We start from the raw sequence: 22,521 nt of genomic DNA on the forward strand, positions 1-22,521 counted from the left end.
AATAGGTTACCAAACAAGGTGGTGGAGTCCCCATTATTGGAGGTTTTTAAGAACAGGTTAAAGTCACAGTTGGTCTAGGGATACATGGTCTTGCCTCAGTGCAGGGAACGGATGACCTTTCAAGGTTCTTCCCAGCCCTACATTTCTATGATTCTATATCCTTTGTATTTTTGAGACTAAGCAAATGAAATTGGGTGGTTCCATAATCATCAGACATACAACCAAGTAACTGGGAACAAACAGTAAACCAAATAGGTCACGTCTGGCATAGTTTGAAATCAGACAGTTTTGTGCATAAATAGAAGCACAATTATTCTACAGTTTTCTAGATGCCATGTCATTCCAGAGATAGCTTGCAAAAAATCCAGTCAATTCAGCAGCATACAGAATAGTTAGTAATTAATTCAATGTGATTCCAAATCCCAGTTCTTTATGAAAAAATGCCCAAAATAGTTTGTTATAATGACCTATGCAACATCAGTTGATTGTGCTTCAGCATTTTGCTTCCTTAGAAAATGTCTCCTTTTGTATAAGAGAGTCCAAAGAAAGCAAAAGTACAAGGTTGGTACACTGTGAAGAGCACATGGACTTCAGAATTCCTCTCTCAAAATCTGTTTGCTTTCTGTAAGAGGTTCTGAGGAAAACAGAATCCCAGCTCTGGGTGCAGGGAAATTTCTGATTTACCACTTGATGTCTGAATGCAGAGCACTCACAGCATTGTAGCTAATTTCTATTTAACCTACACCACATGAAAAGAAAACTGGAAGTTATAGAAAATCATAGTTCAGGTACTGATTTTGTCATAAATAAATGTAAAAAACAGTGTTTGACTACAGCTAACCAGCATTTGTCTCTTACAGCTTCAGAGCAAAAACATACCAATTACATTTTTGTTTTTATACTTAAAATTGCTCATATTAACATTTTAGGCCTCATGTTCTTGTATATATGTAAGAAACAGTAAACGTATGAAAAATGTTTTATAAATTGAAAACATATGTCACTTCTATTTTTAATTATTTATCCAAACTGTTTCCTGTTCATACATTAACATACAGCCATGCAAATTAGCTCTATATTTAATAAGTGGCAGGTGTGGCCCTGGGTAGCAATCGACAACACAGTAAGCTTTAGCAGTTTAGTTAAACAACTGCAAGCTTTGAAAGGCAATAAGTCTGATACTTGATTTCATACTTACCAGAATTAAATCAATGGGAAGAACTACTTTAATTTTTCTTTTAAATTTTTCATTCAGTTCTTTAACCAGAACGAGCACCACCAGGCTTACCAAGGACAGAAGCAATGCTTCTAACTGAACTGATTTGATGTTTTCAAATATGTAGGCATAAATCTACAGTGATAAAAAACAAAAAACAAAACTGAGATGACAATAGAATGGTATATGTGACAAAATACCACATGCTAGAATGCAACCTAATACATTCTCAGATGTACAGAACTATTCTTAAAAGCTGAACCAATGCTATTGGAGTTAAGCAATCTGACATAGTTGTATTCACTCAACATTTTGGAGGGAAAAAAATCATGGATCTACTATTACAAAAGGATTTCTGCTTGAAACAGTTCTGAAAGATGTGAATAGCTTTACAATAACTTTTTAATACAAACAATACTATATATTTCCACTAACAAAAACACACTTAATAAAGCAAAATTATCCTGGAAGTATGATAGAGCAAATCTTGATGTCCTTACTGAGATTTTATTCAGTCCTTATTCATTCAAAACTCCCATTGAAATCAGTCAGAGAATGACTGTGTAAAAACTGAGTAACGCCTTCATATTTGACTCCAGGATCATTAATTAAATATTTCAATCCTGTCAGTAAACATATGTATGTAATATGCTTCACAAGAATGAAAATTTTCCTTAATTCTGGCACAACCAATAAATGTGATTAATCCATTTTAATGATATTTAAAGGAAAAATACAATTACCATACCAAATAATTTCATGTTGCCTATCCTGTATTCGGAATGGCTCACTGGTACCGTGAAAGCATCCATCCACTCACAGAAGTGAATGTGTGATTATATGCCATAAATACTGTATTTAAGCTACTGTGAAATGGATAGAACCAGATCTCTGATTCACTAACTCTGAAATCACTGATTACCCGTGGTTTAGAATATCTCTAATTGCATCCTGAGAATAACAGGATAAGCTGAAGAGGTATACAGCCCTAACCTGTTCCAAATTTGAGGATCCAGAAGAGACACATCTCTGCGATTAAAGTTGATGAAGAAATTTCCAAATCCATTGAAGAGGTTAGAAGATCTGAGGAAAGATAGAGATAACTTCTACAGGATCCTGTCCAGAAAAATAGAGAAAGAAAGAAAATCTGCAGTCAAATTTTTCATGCCTCTGATGTGTAACAAGCTATTTGCTAGAGGAACAAAAGTGATAGGAGCATATATAGTACACATCCTTTCTGAAGCCTTAAGAAGAACAAGTTAGGCCTCCACCTGAATTCTGATTTTTCCCAACAGCCATGCAGGCTGAACTGTAAACTGAATATAGAAAGGTAGTTGAGAGGAGGGATGTGTTTCACTGCTCTGAAGGGAGTCAAGAGTCCTGGATAGTTTGTATGGAAAAGACCATTTGTCTAAGGCTAATGACTCTGAATGTATATCTAACAAGAAGCCCCCATTCTTCTTTGACACATACATCTTGTGGCAGGGAGAAAGAAATGAAAGGAGAGAATATGGAAGAAATATAGGTTGGACACCCAACCAAGTTGTCTTAAGAATTTCCATTTAATGTCACACTTATCCCACATATATCTGTATTACAGGATGAATGACAAACATGTCTGGAAGAAAGCCATTCAAAAATCCAGAAAATTCATTAGTCCATTATGAGAAAATAGTAAAAAGATAACAATAGGTAACAGAGATTTAGATGACTGACAAAGCTAAAGTATTTTCTGTTTCTTTGAAAGAAAAGTCTCCAAAAGGAATCCAGAAAGCCTATATAGAAGAAGAAATCCAGAAAACCCTACAGATCTAGGCTGCAACATAAATAATCTCTTATTTATATGCTATAAAATGCAAGACAATAAAATAAAGAGAATTGAAGCTCAGATATGAAAAGTCAGGGTGTCTGTTCTAAGGGCAACTAAAAATATCCCTAAAATAAATGAAGACAGAAACCTCCACTTTGTAGAAAGGTGATTAATGAATGCATTTTCAAATGTACTTATGATGGTAAGAGGACTTCTTGACAGTTCGGGGATTAAACAAAGACATTTAAAACTGGACTGGACAAAGCACTACAAGACTTATCTCAAGGAACAATTCTACCTTGGCAGGGGAGTTGACTAAACCACCATAGAGGACTTTTCTATTCTAATTTCTATGACTGTCATTCTTGGATAGGACTATGATACTTTTTTTTAAATGAGCAAGTTAAAAAGCTCCAATGTTTGTTAGATTTTATGAATATTTCAGTTTTCCATTATGGAAAACAATCACAAGAAAAATATGACAATGGGAAAGAAAAGAAACCTGTTGATAGTTCACAAGGGGAAAAAATACTGGAACCCAGGCCAGAATAACAAAAGCATATTTCAGTGGGAATGTTTCTCAGAGCCTGGAAAAAACTCTCAAATTTTAAAGTCATCTTATTCAGTCACTGTCTAACCTTTGTAAATAACATTATTTTATAAGAGCAATACGCAATAGGTGAACGATGAGTAAAAAAACCACAATCTAACCACATGGTGTCCTTGTGTAATGCATCAAGGAGGATGTTATACTGAATGGTTTGAGACTTGGCTATTAATATATCATCACTGCCCAAAAATGTACATTACAGACAGCATGGGACTTTGCCTCTGTGCCCCACAAGAAGCTGGGATCAATTAGGACATAAGAAAAAATTTGGAAAGCTGTGTCAAAGTGTCTACAAAGTCATCCTTGGCTCAGAAACTATGAAAGTACATATCCATATCTAAAGTAAAGTTGATAAGGAAAAAGAAGAGCTAGACTGATTCCCATTCTCAGAAATTAAAGAGCTGCAAGCTTATTTCAAATGACCAGTTTCTGCTGAAGTGTCAGCATTTGATGATCCATGTGTAGCAACAATGAATTTAAGTATTTACTAGATGAACTGAGACCTCCTGGATGTATTTAATTTAGGCAAATCAGAGATGTCTATCTACACTGTCCAAAGATATTTTTTTTGTCTTTCCTCTGTAGTAGAAATTTTTAAAAGCAAATAAAAAATTCATTTCCATGAACTTGAGGGAATCACTGTAATGTTTAATCAAGGATCTCCATCAAATAGAAGGTTTATAAGTACGCAGGAGAGTCACAATCTAATGTACAAATCAGAACATGGAATATTCTTACACTTGGACATCCCCTGTAGTGTTCCTTCTATGAAGAATATAGAGGCTACTGTGTCTGCCATTTAATCTTTAAAATACTTCAATTGAAGTTATAGCCAAGGCTCCCAGACGTCCGTGGCAGTTATAGATCCGTATCCGTAACAAACATTTCTGCAGGAAAATTTTATTAAATTCTATTACAATAATAATCTGTGTCCATAGTATTTCCAAGAACCATAGAACTTTAATCTCTTTGTATATTCATCTACATGCATAAATACATACATACACATACATTACACAGTGTTGTACACATGCACGCACACATACACACACACATAAATTCCCCACATGCATGGTGGAGACTCTGTCTAGACTAGGATTTAAAGACAATGTTAGATAGAGTTAGCTAGCTTCATTTAATTAACATCTTATAAAGCTCTAATCAAGACAAAGCAACTATACCTTAGAACAAGGTAAGTACCATTGTTGTCTCTTGGCTAGAGGTTCTAGAGTTGACTAGAAGGTGTTATTAGATTGAGCTAGCTACTGGATCTCACATCACACCTTTACACCTTAGCCTAGACAAGGTCTATGGGATCAACTGCAGAGCTATGTAATGAACTGCATTTATTGTGCACCTTCAATCACATCACTTTATTGATCTCTAGCTATATCTAGCATTCCAGCCCCTTGAGCAGCTTCAAATAAATGCCATTTTAAAAAATCCCTAACTTTCCAAACTAATGCTTCACCTTTCCCCTTTAAATCTGGAATTCCAAAACCTCCCCCTTGCAATTACACCATACAGGGGAAGGCTCATGGGCCAAAAATACAGCTTAATACCATTGCAAATGAAAAATTCCCAGTATTCCATGGGATAAAAGCTTTGCTTCTGGCCCCGGTTGGTCCAACATCTCAAAACATTCAAATAGTGACATTATATATAGAAAAGTTATTTTAGGTAATTTTTCAAGGTTTTGAGGCATGTACAGTGGGAATCACTGAAAGAGAGATCCTGGCTTTTGATAGGAAGGAATTATATTAATAATATTTTTTAACTAATTTTTCTCTAAAAATGTGACATATACAGAAAATTATTATTATTTTTTTACATCACCAAAAATGTACCAGGCAATTTACAGTACATGTAAAGGATAATGTGCCAGCTCTGCATTTGAGATAACCTGGATTACTTACTTCGGCTTTACCATTAATTAGTAATGTGATCAAACCAAATTTAGACTGATGACACCTTTATGCCATACTACCCCACACCATCATGTATTTACTCTGTACACAATGGGATCTACCCTTAATCTCAAATTCAACCAGCTAAAAATGGTCCTCCTTCATGGTTGTGATGACCACAGAATGCTGTACTTCCTGACCGATTTAATTCCCATGAAATATGAGTACAACCTGTCTTTTTAAAAAAATTACCCTACTAACTGCAACTTTTCAAACAACTCACCAGTGCTGCGCTTTACTTTTTAGCTTAAGATCTTAACCTGGATATTTGAAAACTTCCAATTAAGCTTTATAAATAACTAAATGTTAAAAGATACGTGTTACTGAAATCCACAGCTGCTTAGAGAGGAAACATTGCCTTTTTAAGAACTTAAAATGCAAGCTAGTGTAGGTTTATCCAGAGATTTATTTACTTACCAAGGTCAAGGTAGCATAGTACATTAGTTTTTTCACCTCTAGACCTACTGATTGCAACTGTACTTTTCACACACTTAAAAGTTAAGCAAGTGAATAAGTGTTTGCAGGATCCGGGCCTTAGATCAGATAATAAATTAAAATATACTTCATTACCCACATCACAAAACTACTGCTCAGTTCAGTCTTATGGACAGTCACTGTTCAAAAAGGTCCCAACCTTTTTGTAGGTTTAATCTGCAGTACACTGAAACAAAGGTGGCAGAGATGGGTCATATTAAAGTGCTTCCATTAATAAGTGCACACATATGAAGCCATGCCTTGGAAAGCCTGGGTTTATCCATTTCATTGGAATGATAGCAGAATAGCAGAATCAACATCTTATTTTTTATGAAACTATGTGCTTGCCCTTTGCAAAATATATAATATACCTCTTAGTATTAAAGTATTTAACCACATATTACACTATACGGTACACTCCATCAGTAAGCTCAAAATGTTTTATAGAGTTAACGCTGAGCATTTTTATATTACAGGTCTGTGATAACACTGATGTCTGACCCATAAAACATATATATATAAACATTTTCAACAAACACATCATAATTACATATTTAAATATATACATATATTGGTGATGTATATACTGAAAGAGCTCATAAATATGTACTCAGTGTACCATAGTTAAGGATGTTATTACAATATTATCATTAACAGAATATACGAACTATAAGGGTAATCAGATATTTATGGTAATTATCATAACTAGTTGTTTCCTATCTTCTTCTTTTTTGCATGTCAGATTTTTTTTTTTTACTAGAAAGAGACATAGTAATATTGTGGATTACATTAATTATTTCAGGAGTCTTACCTCCTTCCAAATTTTAAAAAAAGTATTTTGGAATTTACGAGTTCATCCCCCCTCCCAAAAATAAATCTGAGGATCCATGAAAGTTAAAATTAGGTTGATGTAACTTTCTGCATAATTTTACTATATACACAGTGTATATTTAGTCAAGATCGTACCCAAAATCTTAATGTTTTATAAGGAGCCATGCATATTTTTGCAGGAATTCAGTGAAATTCAAGGTAATTCCCCTTGAAGTCCAGTAATTTCCCAGCAGAGCAGTAAGTAAAACTTCAGGCGACCTTCACACACAAGTAAACATATAGAGTGAAAATCACTCTGTTGGAAAATTACTGGACTGCAAGGAGAATTACCTTGAGTGCCATTGAATTTCTTTAAAAATTATTCACTGGCCTTGCAGAGTAATAACACTTTTAGGTGACCTTAACTATATGCACACTGTATATAAGGCAAATGTGCATAGGGTTGCCTGGTGTCCATTTTTCAACCAGAACGGGTCATTAAAAGTCTGGTTGGAGTCACAGCAGGACTAAGGCAGACTCCCTGCCTGCCATGGCTCTGCGCGGCTCCAGAAGCAGCAGCATGTTCCCCCTCTGGCTCCTAGGTTTAGGACCAGTCACGGGGCTCTGCGCACTTCCCCCACCCCGAGTGCCAGTTCTGCAGTACCCACTGGCTGGGAACTGCGGCCAATGGGAGCTGCAGTGGTGGCACCTGTGGATGGGGCAGTGCGCAGAACCTCCTGGCTCCGCCTCCACATAGGAGCCAGAGAGGGGACATGCCGCTGCTTCTGCTAGCTGCCTGAGGTAAGTGCAGCCTGCACCCTGACTTCCTCCTGTTCCCCAACCCCCTCCTGCAATCCTGATCTTCTCCCACCCTTCGCAACCCTCAATCCCAGCCTGGAACACGCTCCTGCAGCCCAAACCCTGCAGCCCCATCCCAGAGCCTGCACCCCCAGCCAGAGCCCTCACACCCACCCCATGCCCCAGCCCCCTGCCCCAGCCCTGATCCCCCTCCTTCACTCCAAACCCCTCAGCCCCAGCTCAGAGCCCCCTCCTGCACCCCAAATCCCTCATCCTCGGCCCCACACCAGACCCCACACCCTGAGCCAGAGCCTCACCGCCCCCCCCCCCGCACCCCAACCCTCTGCCCCAGCCTGGAGCCCCCTCCCACACCCTAAACCCCATATTTCTGGCCCCACCCCGGAACCTAAACCCCTGCCCAGAGCCCATACCGCCTCCCAGACCCCAACCCCCTGCCTCAGCCCAGAGCCCCCTCCCATACTCCAAACCCCTCAGCTCCACCCCTCAGCCTGGAGCCCCCTCCTGCACCTCAAGTCCTTCATCCCCAGCCCCACCCCAGAGCCCACATCCCCAGCCGGTGTCCTCAACCCCTCCCACACCCCAACCCGCTGAGCCAGCCCCGTGAAAATGAGCGAGTGAGTGAGGAAGGGCCTCAGAGAAGGGGCAGGGCATTAGAGGAGGAGCCGGGCAAGAGTGTTTGGTTTTGTGCGAGTAGAAAGTCACCAACCTTAACTGTGCATAGTATAGAAAGACTGTGTACTCTGAAACATTAGTGAGTTCTTCTGCCTATTTTAAAGAGGTTAAATTAAAACCATGAAGATTAGCTCCAAAAACGGGTGCAGATGTTAAAACAAATAAAATAAGAGAATAAAAACAACAAATTAGTCAAAAGAGTGGCATCTGGTCTCCAATCAATACAACTTAACAGGCAAAAAGAACCCATTAAATTTTTTTAAGTGTTTCTTTCCATTGTTTGGTCAGCAAATGCAACCCACACTGAAAATAAATCTACTGGCAGCTGCTGTAGATGATTTAAGTCTAAAATCTGAACAATTTAGTTAGGGAACATGTTAAAAGTTAGAAGGCCAATGTGAGAGTGTACACAAGAAAATAAGATTTTAAAAAATCACAAAAGTGTGTTCTTTACTCAGAAATCCCACAGGCCCCTGGTCTTCAAAGTAGATTTGTTCTCCACATATAAATCTCATTTGTACATATTTAATTGTGACCTCATTCTCATTAAAAGAAAATGTTTCATTGCCTTGTTTTCCTTTTGACTTTCCTATCCCACTTCATTAACATTCTTGATTCCTGCTTTACAGCCCTGAGGGGTATCTGAGTCAGAAAACTTCCTAAAGTAGGTGGGAGGGAGGTTTGAGTGGAATGAAGAAAAAAAGAGGCTATGCAGCAGTATTCAGATTATGTGAGTTTTAGAGAAAATACAAGAAAATGTTCAAAAAGAGTAGTTGGCAAACTCGCCTTTTACTCTCTGGTCACGTGCACAATTGTACATAATTATTTAGTATAGTTCTCATATAAAACTAATATCATGGCAACTAATGTTGCCAATTTTATTGCATGGTACTTCTGACTGAGATACTGGTGCCTTCTCAAACCAACCCATATGTGCTAACATGCCCAAGGAATTTTTCTAGTTTTTATAGTGCCTTTAAAGCAAAACCATGCCTTCTAATAAACAGACATTTCTTTGTTTCACAGTGGTGCAACAGGGGAGGCCTCCGGATTCATACTGAGAAAACAGGGCAATCGGCTAGTTATCTTAGGTGCCTGTACACGAACAAAAGAAGCCTAGGAAACAAGCATGAAGAATTGGACATCCTGGCACAGTCAAGGAATTATGATGTGATTGGAATAACAGAGACTTGGTGGGGTAACTCGCATGACTGGAGCGCTGTCATGGATGGGTATAAACTGTTCAGGAAGGACAGGCAGGGGAGAAAAGGTGGAGGAGTTGCACTGTATGTAAGAGAGCAGTATGATTGCTCAGAGCTCCAGTATGAAACTGGAGAAAAGCCAGTTGAGAGTTTTTGGGTTAAATTTAGAGGCAAGAGCAACAAGGGTGATGTTGTGGTGGGTGTCTGCTATAGACCACCAGATCAGGAGGATAAGGTAGATGAGGCTTTCTTCGGACAACTAACAGAAGTTTCCAGATCACAGACCCTGGTTCTATTGGGGGACTTCAATCACCCTGACATCTGCTGAGAGACCAATACAGCAGTGAACAGACAATCCAGGAAGTTTTTGGAGAGTGCTGGGGACAACTTACGGGTGCAAGTGCTGGAGGAACCAACTAGGGGCCGTGCTCCTCTTGACCTGCTGCTCACAAACAGGGAAGAATTGATAGGGGAAGTAGAAGTTGGTGGCAACCTGGGCAGCAGTGACCATGAGATGGTCGAGTTCAGGATCCTGACAAAAGGAAGAAAGGAGAGCAGCAGAATACGGACCCTGGACTTCAGAAAAGCAGACTGACTCCCTCAGGGAACTGATGGGCCGGATCCCCTGGGAGACTAATATGAGGGGGAAAGGAGTCCAGGAGACCGGGCTCTATTTTAAAGAAGCCTTATTGAGGGCGCAGAAGCAAACCACCCCGATGTGCAGAAAGAATAGCAAATATGGCAGGCGACCAGCTTGGTTTAGCAGAGAAATCTTCGGTGAGCTTAAACACAAAAAGGAAGTTTACAAGAAGTGGAAACTTGGAAAGATGACTGGGGGGAGTATAAAAATATTGTTCGAGCATGAAGAGGTGTAATCAGGAAGGCCAAAGCACAACTGGAGTTGTAGCTAGCAAGGGATGTGAAGGGTAACAAGAAGGGTTTCTACAGGTATGTTAGCAACAAGAAGGTCAGGGAAAGTGTGGGACCCTTACTGAATGGGGGAGGCAACCTAGTGACAGATGATGTGGAAAAAGCTGAAGTACTCAATGCTTTTTTCCCCTCGATTTTCACAGACAAAATCTGCTCCCAGACTGCTGCAGCACAGTATAGGGAGGAGGTGAGCAGCCATCAGTGGTGAAAGAACAGGTAAAGGACTATTTAGAAAAGCTGGACATGCCAGGTGCAATGCATCCAATGGTCCTGAGGGAGTTGGCTGATGTGATTGCAGAGCCATTGGCCATTATCTCTGAAAACTCGTGGCGATCAGGGGAGGTCCCAGATCATTGCAAAAAGGCTAATGTACTGCCCATCTTTAAAAAAGGGAAGGAGGAGGATCCGGGGAACTACAGGCCAGTCAGCCTCACCTCAGTCCCCGAAAAAATCATGGAGCAGGTCCTCAAGGAATCCATTTTGAAGCACTTGGAGGAAAGGACGGTGACCAGGAACAGTCAACATGGATTCACCAAGGGCAAGTCATGCCTGACCAACCTGATTGGCTTCTATGATGAGATAACTGGCTCTGTGGATATGGGGAAAACGGTGGATGTGATATACCTTGACTTTAGCAAAGTTTTTGATACGGTCCCCAACAGTATTCTTGCCAGCAAGTTAAAGAAGTATGGGCTGGATGAATGGACTATAAGGTGGATAGAAAGCTGGCTAGATTGTCGGGCTCAATGGGTAGTGATCAATGGCTCCATGTCTAGTTGGCAGCCGGAATCAAGCAGAGTGCCCCGGGGTCAGTCTCGGGGCCGGTTTTGTTCAACATCTTCATTAATGATCTGGATGATGGGATGGATTTCACTCTCAGCAAGTTCGCGGATTACACTGAACTGGGGGGAAGGTATGTATGCTGGAGGGTAGGGATAGGGTCCAGAGTGACCTAGACAAATTGGAGGATTGGGCCAATAGAAATTGGATGAGGTTCAACAAGGATAGGACAGAAGAATCCCATGCACTGATACAGGCTGGGAACTTAATGACTAAGCAGCAGTTCTGCAGAAATAGACCTGTGGATTACAGTGGATGAGAAGCTGGATATGAGTCAACAGTGTGCCCTTGTTGCCAAGAAGGCTAACGGCATATTGGGCTGCATTAGTAGGAGCATTGCCAGCAGATCGACGGAAGTGATTATTCCCCTTTATTCAGCACTGGTAAGGCCACATCTGGAATATTGCATCCAGTTTTGGGCCCCCCACTACAGAAATAGTGTGGACAAATTGGAGAGAGTTCAGCGGAGGGCAACGAAAATGATTAGGGCGCTGGGGCCCATGATTTATGAGGAGAGGCTGAGGGAACAGAGTTTATTTAGTCTGCAGAGGAGAAGAGGGGGGATTTGATAGCAGCCTTCAACTACCTGAAGGGGAGTTCCAAAGAGAATGGAGCTTGGCTGTTCTCAGTGGTGACAGATGACAGAACAAGGAGCAACGGTCTCAAGTTGCAGTGGGGGAGGTCTAGGTTGGATATTAGGAAAAACTATTTCACTAGTAGGGTGGTGAAGCACTGGAATGGGTTACCTTGGGAGGTGGTGGAATCTCCATCCTTAGAGGTTTTTAAGGCCCAGCTTGACAACGCCCTGGCTGGGATGATTTAGCTGGTGTTGGTCCTGCTTTGAGCAGGGGGTTGGACTAAATGACCTCCTGAGGTCTCTTCGAACCCTAATCTTCTATGATTCTATGATCATTTTAAAGAAACTTTTTCCAAAAACTTCTGCACAAGAAAATATCTTTTTTTTTGCAAACTGAACAAAAGGAGGAAAGGGTTTGATATCAGCAGAAGTAAAGAAGTGTGGCAAAGACAGCTAGGATATGTCAGAGAAAAACAAAAACACAAAGGATAAGGAAGAATATTTCCTCAAAGGTTTTTAATGACCTCATTTATAATATCACTGGCATTCTAAGATAGAATTATTTCCTTGTATTACTGCTGTTCTCGAAGAACATAACATAAGAACGGCCGTGCTGGGTCAAACCAAAGGTCTATGTCGCCCAATATCCTGTCTTCTGACAGTGGCCAATCCCAGGTGCTTCAGAAGGAATGAACAGAATAGGTAAGCAAGTGATCCATCTCCTGTCAGCCATTCCCAGCTTCTGGCAAACAGAGACTAGGGACATCATCCCTGCCCATTCTCGCTAATAGCCATTGGTAGACCTATCCTCCATTAATTCATATAATTCTTTTTTGAATCCTGTTAGTGTCTTGGCCTTCACATGATTATTTCTTATATTGTATGATCTAATTGTCTCTTGGCTGCTGTACTTAATGTTAGTCATCTCCACCAGATGACAATATTCCTTTATGTAGATACGCTCTCCATGTAACTGGCATAGCAGCTCTAGAAGAGCCATACTTTACATCAAAGGTACATTTGATATAAAGGGTTAATAAATGGTAAATCATTTGTTATAGTCCAATAGGTTGCTTATGACACCTTGCACTTATGTGCCTATAACCATCTGGAACTCGTATTATTCATGTTTGTTACATGCGTAATAACAAACATTAACAATTTATTAGCCCTTTATCAACTACTTATAAATGTACCCTTAATATAAAAGTATGACCAAAAGAACCTTTCTAAAAAGCAAAATCCCCCCAATCAGGGAGATCATTAGACCAATCTCCCCATTGCGTGGAGATTTTCACAGAGAACTCATCTTAAATCTTCCCCTTGCCTGACTCAAATATGGGCATTGAATCAAATGGTGATTGAGGAGCAACAGTGACACAAGGAAATCTGGTCAATGTTAATGAAATAACTAGTTCTACTTTAGGGTCTAGACAAACTGCATATGTTCTAAGTAGAAATGGGTGCGAATTTTTGACCAAAATTTTTTTTCAGCAAGAAATGCAGATTCAGAAGTACTGAAACATTTCTTGAATTAATGTCAATTACCACAAATTGTTTCAATTACCTCCCTCAAAATTCAGAAGGTATAGAAATCCTTTATTTCAACATTTTCTAAATGAAAGGTTTTGATTTTTCAATTCAAAACAACTTTTAGTATAGAAATTTTCTTTTATTTTTAAAAAAATTTAAATGTTAAAAACTACTCAAAATTGAATAAAATGTTTTGTTTTGGGTTGAATAAAACATTTAGATTCAAAATGAATTGTTTTCCTCAACTTTTCTATTTGCAAAAAATGTAAAAAATATTGTTTTTAAGTCCATCTGAAACAAACTTTTTTCAATTTTTTTCAATTTTGTGGCATTGCCAACAAATAAAAAATTCTGCTATTTGTACACAGACGCTCATTCTTTAGTTGCCCATCAGCTGAGTGTATGCAAACTATCACCCTAACAAGGGGCAATGCTATTATTTATACTGTGCTGGAAGAACAAGGTCAAATGCCTACAAGGGAAGCTTTTTTCTATCGTGGATTATCCTAGAGAATGTGTTCTCAGAATTGTGTTTCTCATGTAAGGCCATGTAACTTTGCCATGGAAGGCTCCGTGCAATCATGTTTACCTTCAGAGTTTAAATTCCCAAAGGACTGCAGCTTTATGAGGCATGCTGCACGCATGATACGGTGATTAACATAAAGTGATAAACTTGACGTGTGTTTGTGATAAGAATGTGCCATATCATAAAATAGCAGTAGCATATCCAAGGTAACTCTTGCACAGGACATCCACAAGTCATGTATCATATTTCTTTCACCTCACTAATATTCAAGAAAATGTGACATGAAACATGTCTAGAATGAAATCTGAAATGCTGTGGTATTCCCTCAGACCAGATATTCAACAAAGGTTAACACTCCCTGTATCACCCTGTAAACTGGGTATTGTTTAGCCTCGGTTGAATGAAAAATTATGAAATATTTCAAATTTTTACATCTAATAATTAGAACGATTGACAAAGCTGCAAAACTTGACCACTTATTTTTAAACCAGAAAACACAAAGGATCAATCTGGGGCCTAATCCTGCTAGCTCTTACTCACTCAAATAATCCATATTAACAAATCCTACTGATTTGAATGGGTCAGATAACATGAGGGTTCACACAATCATGTCCTTACCTCTACATCTCCCTTTCCAAAAACTATAGATGTTAAACAGAATGTTAGCAAACCAATGTGATATCTCTGCTCGTGAACTCACATAAAAGAATCCCAGGGGCCCAGATATATATGGCATTTTCATTCCCAGCAGATACTTGACTTGTGAAGTCACAACATGCGTAGCTGCTCCTGTTGTCATTGCGCTTATCACCGGTTCCGTCAACAAGAATGTGGCGCTGCCCAAGTGCAGCACAAACATTGCTACCTAAGAAACCAAAGATATATATCAGTGATTACATTAAAATTCAGGTTTCCCAGTGTTAATGCAGTGAGAGATACCCTTTTAATAAACCAGGAGATAAATGGCTGTGTTAGCAAATCAAAAGGAGAAGTTTCAGATGCATGCTGTGAAACATGAATATAGCTTAAAGTGAAACACATTAAATCTTTTTGTAAGTTTTGTGACAGGGTCAGGCCAGATGGCTACAGGAGAGTGATAGAAGGCAGATATATTAGCCCCAGGTTAAGTAGGTCCCTTTTCCTTGGGTAAGGTAACAGGGAAGGTTCCAGAACAATCAGGAACTTTCTGAAAACAATTAAGGCAGACAGGCTGATTAGAACACCCGCAGTCAATCAAGAAGCTGCCAGAATCAATTATGGCAGGCGAATCAGGGAACCTGGGTTTTAAAAAGGAGCTCATTTCAGTTTGTGGTGTGTGTGCGAGGAGCTGGGAGGAAGAGGTGCAAGAAGCTGAGAGTGAGAAGGCTGAGGACTGAGAAGTACAAGCATTATCAGACATCAGGAGGAAGGTCCTGTGGTGAGAATAAAGAAGGTGTTGGGAGGAGGCCATGGGGAAGTAGCCCAGGGAGTTGTAGCTGTCACGCAGCTGTTACAGGAGCCATTGTAGATAGCTGCAAGCCACAGGGCCCTGGGCTGGAACCCGGAGTAGAGGGTGGGCCTGGGTTCCCCCCATCCCTCCATTCCCCCAACTCCCTACTTGAAACCGGAGGAGTTGACCTGGACTGTGGGTTCCACCAGAGGGAAAGGTCTCTGGCCTGTTCCCCGATCCACTAGGTGGATCAGCAGAGACTGCGGGGATTGTTCTTCTTCCTTTTCCCCATGCTGGCCAGTGATGAGGCTAACTGAGTGAACGGCAGATTTGAGCCACGAAAGTGACCAAACTGAGGGCTGCTGTGAACCTCTGAGGCGAGCAAATCCGCCAATAAGCGCAGGACCCACCAAGGCAGAGGAGGAACTTTGTCACAGTTTATTTTATACTATCTCACTAACATCACTAGTTTACCAGGCTCTAAAATGAGATTAGTTACAACTGCTGGTCAGTCAAAGTATGTTCACACAATGACTTCTCTAAATATTGGCTCTACTTGTTATTCTCCCCGTTCAAATATATGAACCCAGTGAACAATGTAAAAATCATCTACTCATCCGGGCAGCATGAAGTCAGAGAATTCACATTCAATATTTGATTAAAGTATCTGAAATCACAAATGACTAAGAGCCAGATCTGTGTAGTTTTATTCTCACAATAAATAGAGCCATTTCACATTTTTAGAAACTTGTATAGAAACACAGCAATTGACATATTGAGACAGAACAATGACCTAGCTAATCCAAAATCCTGTTCACATCAGTTGCTGTCACACCAGATGCTTCAGAGGAATAAACCACCATCACCTCCAAATGTACAGAATCCTATAATACTATAATGTGATCAGTTTGATAGCCCTAGTAATTTTCTTCTAGCAGTGAGTGTAACTATGGATGCTATTATTAATCTTGTAATATCTAACACTTTTCTGAATCAGACTGAACCCTCTGCCTTAATTATATCCTGCTACAAACAGTGGGTTCCACACATTGTACGTTGGGTAAAAAATGCATCCCCTTTTATCTGTTTTATTTTTTTCCCCTTTATATTGTGTATGTCCATGTGTTTTTGAATTACTGCACAGATTAAAAAAGAGATGACCAGCTGACCACATCTCTACAATTTGTTATGATGCCTTTATCACTTCTTCCTTTTCATCTAATTAATGCTCATCTTTTAAAATTATCATAGTATAGAAATCCCACCATGCCTCTAATAACTTTCACTGCCTTTCTTTGGACTGTTTCTACTACAGTATGGAAATTGTGTGTGGGACTGCCCAAAGCTGAGTGCAGTATTCAAAGTTATACCAGTATAATACAACTGACACTTTAATATTTTTTTTAGTACACTCTGTCCCTCTGTAAATACACCCTAACCCCTTATTAGCATGTTTCCCCATTCCGGCAGATACAGCAGACGTCCTAACTGAAGGGTATACAGTGACACCTTGATCCTCTCCCTGAAAACTCTCCAATCTGTTATGTATGAGTAGGTAAAATTGATAATTTCTGTGAGGATTAAGTTGTGCTTATCCATGTTGAATTTCATCCTTCTGGAGTTCCTTACAGGCTCCTTAGTACTGACTAATCTAAAGCAATTACTTGCATATATTATTGCTCTTTGCACACAAGTATCATTTAATTTTTCACCTGCATTTCACAATCAGTAGTCACTGTATCGGTGCATCTGTATTGAAACTCCCAGAGTGGCTGGCTTTTCATTTACCTGACAAATCTCTAGTGTATGCAGTGTTGTAACCGTTCTGGTCCCAGGATATTAGAGAGATAAGGTGGATGAGGTAATATCTTTTATTAGACCAACTTTTGTTGGTGAGAGACAAGCTTTTGAGTTCAGACAGAGCTCTTCTTCAGGTCTGTGAAGAAAAGCTCTGTGTAAGCTCAAAAGCTTCTCTCTCTCACCAACAGAAGCTGGTCCAACGAAAGATATTACCTCACCCACCTTCCTCTCTAAAGTTCTAGTGAGCACTCTTCCTACTCCATCTGAGAGTAAGGAACCTCATATGAAATTATTTCTCTATACTTCCCTTAAATAGCTGGCAAATTGCTCAGTGCCATAAGAACTGAGAGCACTGCTACCCAATACTGGATCCTACTAAGGACAATTGCTGATGTACTTATGGTGAGTATTATTATTATTAATTTGTATTACTATAGTGCCTAGAAGACCTAGTCAGAGACTAAGACCTGATTGTGCTATGAGCTGCACAGACACAGCATACAAAGATGGTTCCTGACCCAAAGAGCTTATTACAGAACCTTCAGGATGGGGCCATTGGGCATATCAAAGGTCATCACTCCACATCTCCTAGGAAGAGGGCTGCAGTCACAAAACAAGAACCAGAAGTATAGAGAATGAATAAAATAAATCCCTATGAAATAACCTTTAAACTGATAAACTTTTGCTGTGAAAACTCCCCCAGTAAAGAATAAATACCTAAAAACTCAGCACCATCTCAGTGAAATTCAAAGGTCAAGCAGTTCCTTGGGAACCTACCCTTACTGAACACTATTGGGGAGGCTGCGGGATATGACACTGGCAACCAATCACAGTGTAATTCTGCTGGAGAATATAGTCAGTTATTAATGATTTATTTATTATTTATATTACAGTAATAATTATGTAGGACTCTGACAGGTGATTTAAAGAGGTGCTGAGCCTGCAGATAAAGAGTAGAAAATACAGACAGTGGTTGGGAATGGGAGAAATGATAAAGAGGAGGCAGAGGGGTAAATACTGCTTTCTCCCAGCTACCCTTCACAAGTTTATTCTGACAAAGGGGAGAGGAGAGTGAGCGATTGTTTGGCTGAGGAAAGGGAGAGGTGACTCCAAGCTGCAGAAACCTTCTACTGTATGTACATCAACCCAACCCTACCAAAACCGTACTCTTGGCCACTCCCAAAATATCACATGCACCCTTATGGCAGGTGCCCTGGTTAATCGCTTTGACAATCCAACCACCCTTGTATAGCCAATCAGCCTTTTCAGCCAGCCAGGTACTTGCCACACCCCTCAAACTCTCTATGCACAGGCACAGAGCAGGTGGGAGTCATGAGCTCTGGGGCTATTGTAAATCTGCTGCATAGTGATGGATATGAGTATGGGAGAACGAATCTTAAAAGCCCTTGGACAGCACTCTTCCAGTCATTGGAGGGTGCTGCTATGTTAGAACCTCAAGGGACCAACAAAGTATATTTGGTGACTCTCCCTAGAGATCATCTGCTACATATGCCAATCAAGTAGGTCAAAACCACAGAGAATGCTTCTGGAAAGGAAGCTGCATATACTGTGAATGTCTAATTTAGCATTCTGCAACTGGTATCACAGAATAGGAGGCTGCAGAGATCATGGGAGTTCCGAGGGCCAATAGCCAGAGACACACATTTCTGTTTGACTGAGTCCATAACCTAGAAGCCTCTTGTTGTTCTCCTGCAACTGTTTAAAATACAGAATCTGAAGTTATTAGAAAAGGACAGGTGTATTAAACATACTGTCACAGAGTTTATGCTATGTCTTATAAACAACTCAGTTTATAATCTGTAGTGTAACATTTGACAAGAACATGTGAGTAATTCTTCAACAAAAAAACTTTAAAAACAGATTTCAATGAGAAACTGCAGAACTTGAATTAATTTGAAAACTGGACACCATCAAATTAGGCCTGAATAAAGACTGGGAGTGGCTGGTCACTACAAAAAGTAATTTTCCCTTTGCTGATACTCACACCTTCTTGTCAACTGTTGGGAATGGGCGGCCACGGAGAGGTCCAGCAGCATAGTGAACCAATGCTGGCGCCAAGCCAGCTCTATGAGGATCATCTTTGCCCTGTCCCGCTTGATCACCATGAGGACTCTGTGAATTAATGACACTGGAGGGAAAGCATACATGAGGGTCCCCGACCACGGGAGCAGAAAAGCGTCCGACGGGGAGCCTCTGTCAATCCCCTGAATTGAGCAGAAAATGTGGCACTTTCTGTTCTGCCTGGATGAAAACAGGTCCACCCAGGGAGTCCCCCACCTCAGGAAGATGATGCTGACCACCTCTGGATGGAGTGACCACTCGTGGTGAGATGAGAAGGTCCTGCTGACGTGATCTGCCAAAGCGTTCCCGGGGAAGTGTGCAGGGAATACTTTGGCATGCTGACCACAGAAGTTCCAGAGCCTTATTGCTTCTTGGTAAAGGGCTGATAATCGGGCTCTGCCTTGCCTATTGATATAGAACATTGTGGTGGTATTGTCCAAGCGTACCGCTCTGAGCTCTCTGACGTTTATGTGTAGGGAGTAAACCTTGTGACCTCGACCAACGACTTTGTGTGCTGAGATCACCCAGGTGGGCTCCCCACCCCAGACCCGAGACATTGGAGACCAGGACAACCGATGGGGATGGGGCCGCAAAGGAAACTCCCTCCACCACCAATATGGGATTCCTCCACCATGTGAGTGATGACAGTAAGGGGTCCGGTACCCTGACTACATGGTTAACGTGTCTGCTGGGGCCGTAGACCGACGCCAGCTATGCCTATAGGGGCCTAACATGGAGCCGTGTGTCAATTTTTTCTTGTTTATCAACAGCCCTAGATCATGACAGGTGGAGCGAACCAGATCGAGGTGCCACTGCACCTGATCCCGGGACCGGCCCTTGATTAGCAAGTTGTTGAGGTACAGGTAAATTTGAACAGCCCGACGCCTCGGGTAAGCAGCCACTGGTGCCATGCACTTTGTAAACACTCTTGGGGATGACGAGAGACCGAAGGGTAGTACCATGAACTGGAAATGGCACTGGCCCAACACTAAACGGAGAAACCATCTGTGCCCCTGGAAGATACGGAAATATGCATCCTTCAAGTCGAGGGCAGCGTACCAGTCTCCTGGATCCAGGGAGGGGATGATGGAGGTCAGGGAAACCATGCAGAATTTCAACATTTTGAGGTGCTCATTGAGGCGTCGCAGGTTCAAGATGGCTCTCGGGGCCCCTTTCGCTTTCGGGATTAAGAAATAAAGGGAGTAGAATCCTTTTCCCCTCATTTCCCAAGGGACGTCCTCTACTGTCCCAATGCTCAATGGTGGATTAACCATTGGGCTGACAGGGCCTGTGGCCAGGGGCCCCAGCCTATTGGGGGGCCCCGGAAAAATGGGCACCCTGTGCCCTGATCCCGCTCCCTGACTCTGCTCGGCCTGGGGGCGGGGGGTGGGGAAGGGGCTTTGTTATTCCCATGCTTGTCTCCCCCCCCCTTCCCCCACACGTTTCAGCTCATGGGGGCGGACAGAGCAGGATGGAGCAGTTTTCCCCTGCACTGTGGGTCCTGCCTCAGCAGCTGGAAGCCGCCTCCTGGATCCTAGTGCCTGCCTGTTTCCTCTACCACCATGAGTGCAGGGCGGGGGTGCAGGCAAGGGAGGTGGGGTGAGGAGAAAAGAAGGGGAGGGGACGGGAAAGAGAAGAGCATTCGGGAATGGGTGGGGGGAAGCAGGAGCCCAGCATGTTGCATTCCCTGGGCAGCAGCAGCCACAGCAGGGAAGCAACTGCAGCAGCACCTGAGCAGTGACATCACTGCAGCAGCTGGTGTCGGAGTGGTTGCCAGTAGCAGCTGGGGCTCCCCTATTATGTCGTCCCATCCACCCCAGCACCGGCAGCCCAGGTACCGGTGTAGGTGGGGGGAGAGAGCCAGTGAACCAAGGGGACTGGCTTCAGCATGCATGTGTGCATGTGTCCCCCCAAATATAGCAGTCAAACTACACCTATGGCCCCAGGACTGGAGAAGTTCTAGCTCCCTGCTGTGGCCTCAGGACTGGGGGAGCTCTCCCTGCTGTGGCCCGGGCCATGCGGCAGGAGGGGGACAGAGCTTCTTCGGTCTTGGGGCCGCAGTGCAGAGGGGGAGAAAGGAGCAAGGCTGCGGGGCTGCAGTAGGGGGGCAGAATGAGGCTGACTGTATGTGGAACAGGCGGAGTGGTGGGGGGAAGGGACAGAATGGGGTGGGGCTGTGGGCAGGGCCGCAGGCGGAAGGGGCAGAATGGGGGTGGGACTGCAGACGGAAGGGGTGGGGAGGGCCCCCCCCCACTTGCTCTGGCCCCACGACACCTTAATCTGTTTCTGCCCATGCTGAAGAGGCTGTCGACCTCCTGGGCGAGGAGTTACGCATGAGAAAAGTCCCTGAAGAGGGATGGGGAAGGGGGGTAGGTGGGACGGGCGGCCAAGAACTGTAGGGTGTAGCCCAAAGAGATTATGTTGAGCACCCAACAGGCTCAGGTTAGCCATACCAGGCCGACTGGAAGGGGCACAGGCAGTTGAGGAAAGAGTAAGAAGGTGGATCTTGGGATGTGACTGGAGCGCCGTCCTCGAGCGCACCCGCAAAATGCCTGTCTCTGGCTTCCCAAGTGACTCTGCCAAATAAGTCCAGTTTCTTGGCATCTTTATTCTTTGGTGTGCTGCTCACCTGGCCCTGCCTGGCCCTCTCGTTAACTGTGGGTGCATATGGAGGTATTTAAACCCCTTTGAGGGGACGTAATACTTCTTTTCTTCCTTTTTAAAAGTGGGCGGAATGAAAGAGGGGGTCTGCCACAGCATTTTTGCAATCTTAAGGATCCTGGGTGGACAGGCAGCGTGATATGGGCTGGGGTGGTGGAAGATCTGACGTTGAAAAGGTCATCCAGTTGCTCCACCAACTCCTCAATTTCCAGGTTTAAGTTGGCAGCCACCCTTTTAAGGAGAGCCTGGGGCTCTTTAAAGTCGTTGGGGGGACTGCCAGTCAGGGAGCGCCCTGCCACCACTTTGTCCGGTGATGAAGATGACAAGTGCATCGCCGAGGGAGGGGCAGGTTGGGTGGGGACCAATGCCTGGGAGATCATCTAGGCGATAGTGACCTGTGCTGGGGCAATCTCTAGCGGGAGGCTCACAGGTACCAAGCATACTGAGACTGGTGTCTTGATTCCAGCATTCCATGCCTCGTAGAAGGAGAGCGCGGAGCCGGGGACCTGGGTCTTCTGGCCAGAGATAGAGGTTGCAGGACCAGGGTCCTAGGCTGTGGGGAT

The 22,521-nt window shown here is 42.4% G+C and overlaps 1 protein-coding gene across 1 annotated transcript in view; it reads right to left on the minus strand.

The window, feature by feature from the left end:
- SLC26A7 (solute carrier family 26 member 7) overlaps positions 1–22,521 on the minus strand; it is a 158,258-nt gene that overhangs the window by 69,118 nt on the left and 66,619 nt on the right. Inside the window, exons 6-7 of the mRNA XM_074944113.1 lie at positions 14,687–14,847; positions 1,199–1,351 (exon numbers count right to left, since the gene is read on the minus strand). Coding sequence (XP_074800214.1) covers positions 1,199–1,351; positions 14,687–14,847 — 314 coding nt within the window. The remainder of the gene's footprint in view (positions 1–1,198; positions 1,352–14,686; positions 14,848–22,521) is intronic.

This window comes from Natator depressus, chromosome 2 (assembly GCF_965152275.1).
Source record: "Natator depressus isolate rNatDep1 chromosome 2, rNatDep2.hap1, whole genome shotgun sequence".
In the NCBI taxonomy this organism is placed as follows: domain Eukaryota; kingdom Metazoa; phylum Chordata; order Testudines; family Cheloniidae; genus Natator; species Natator depressus.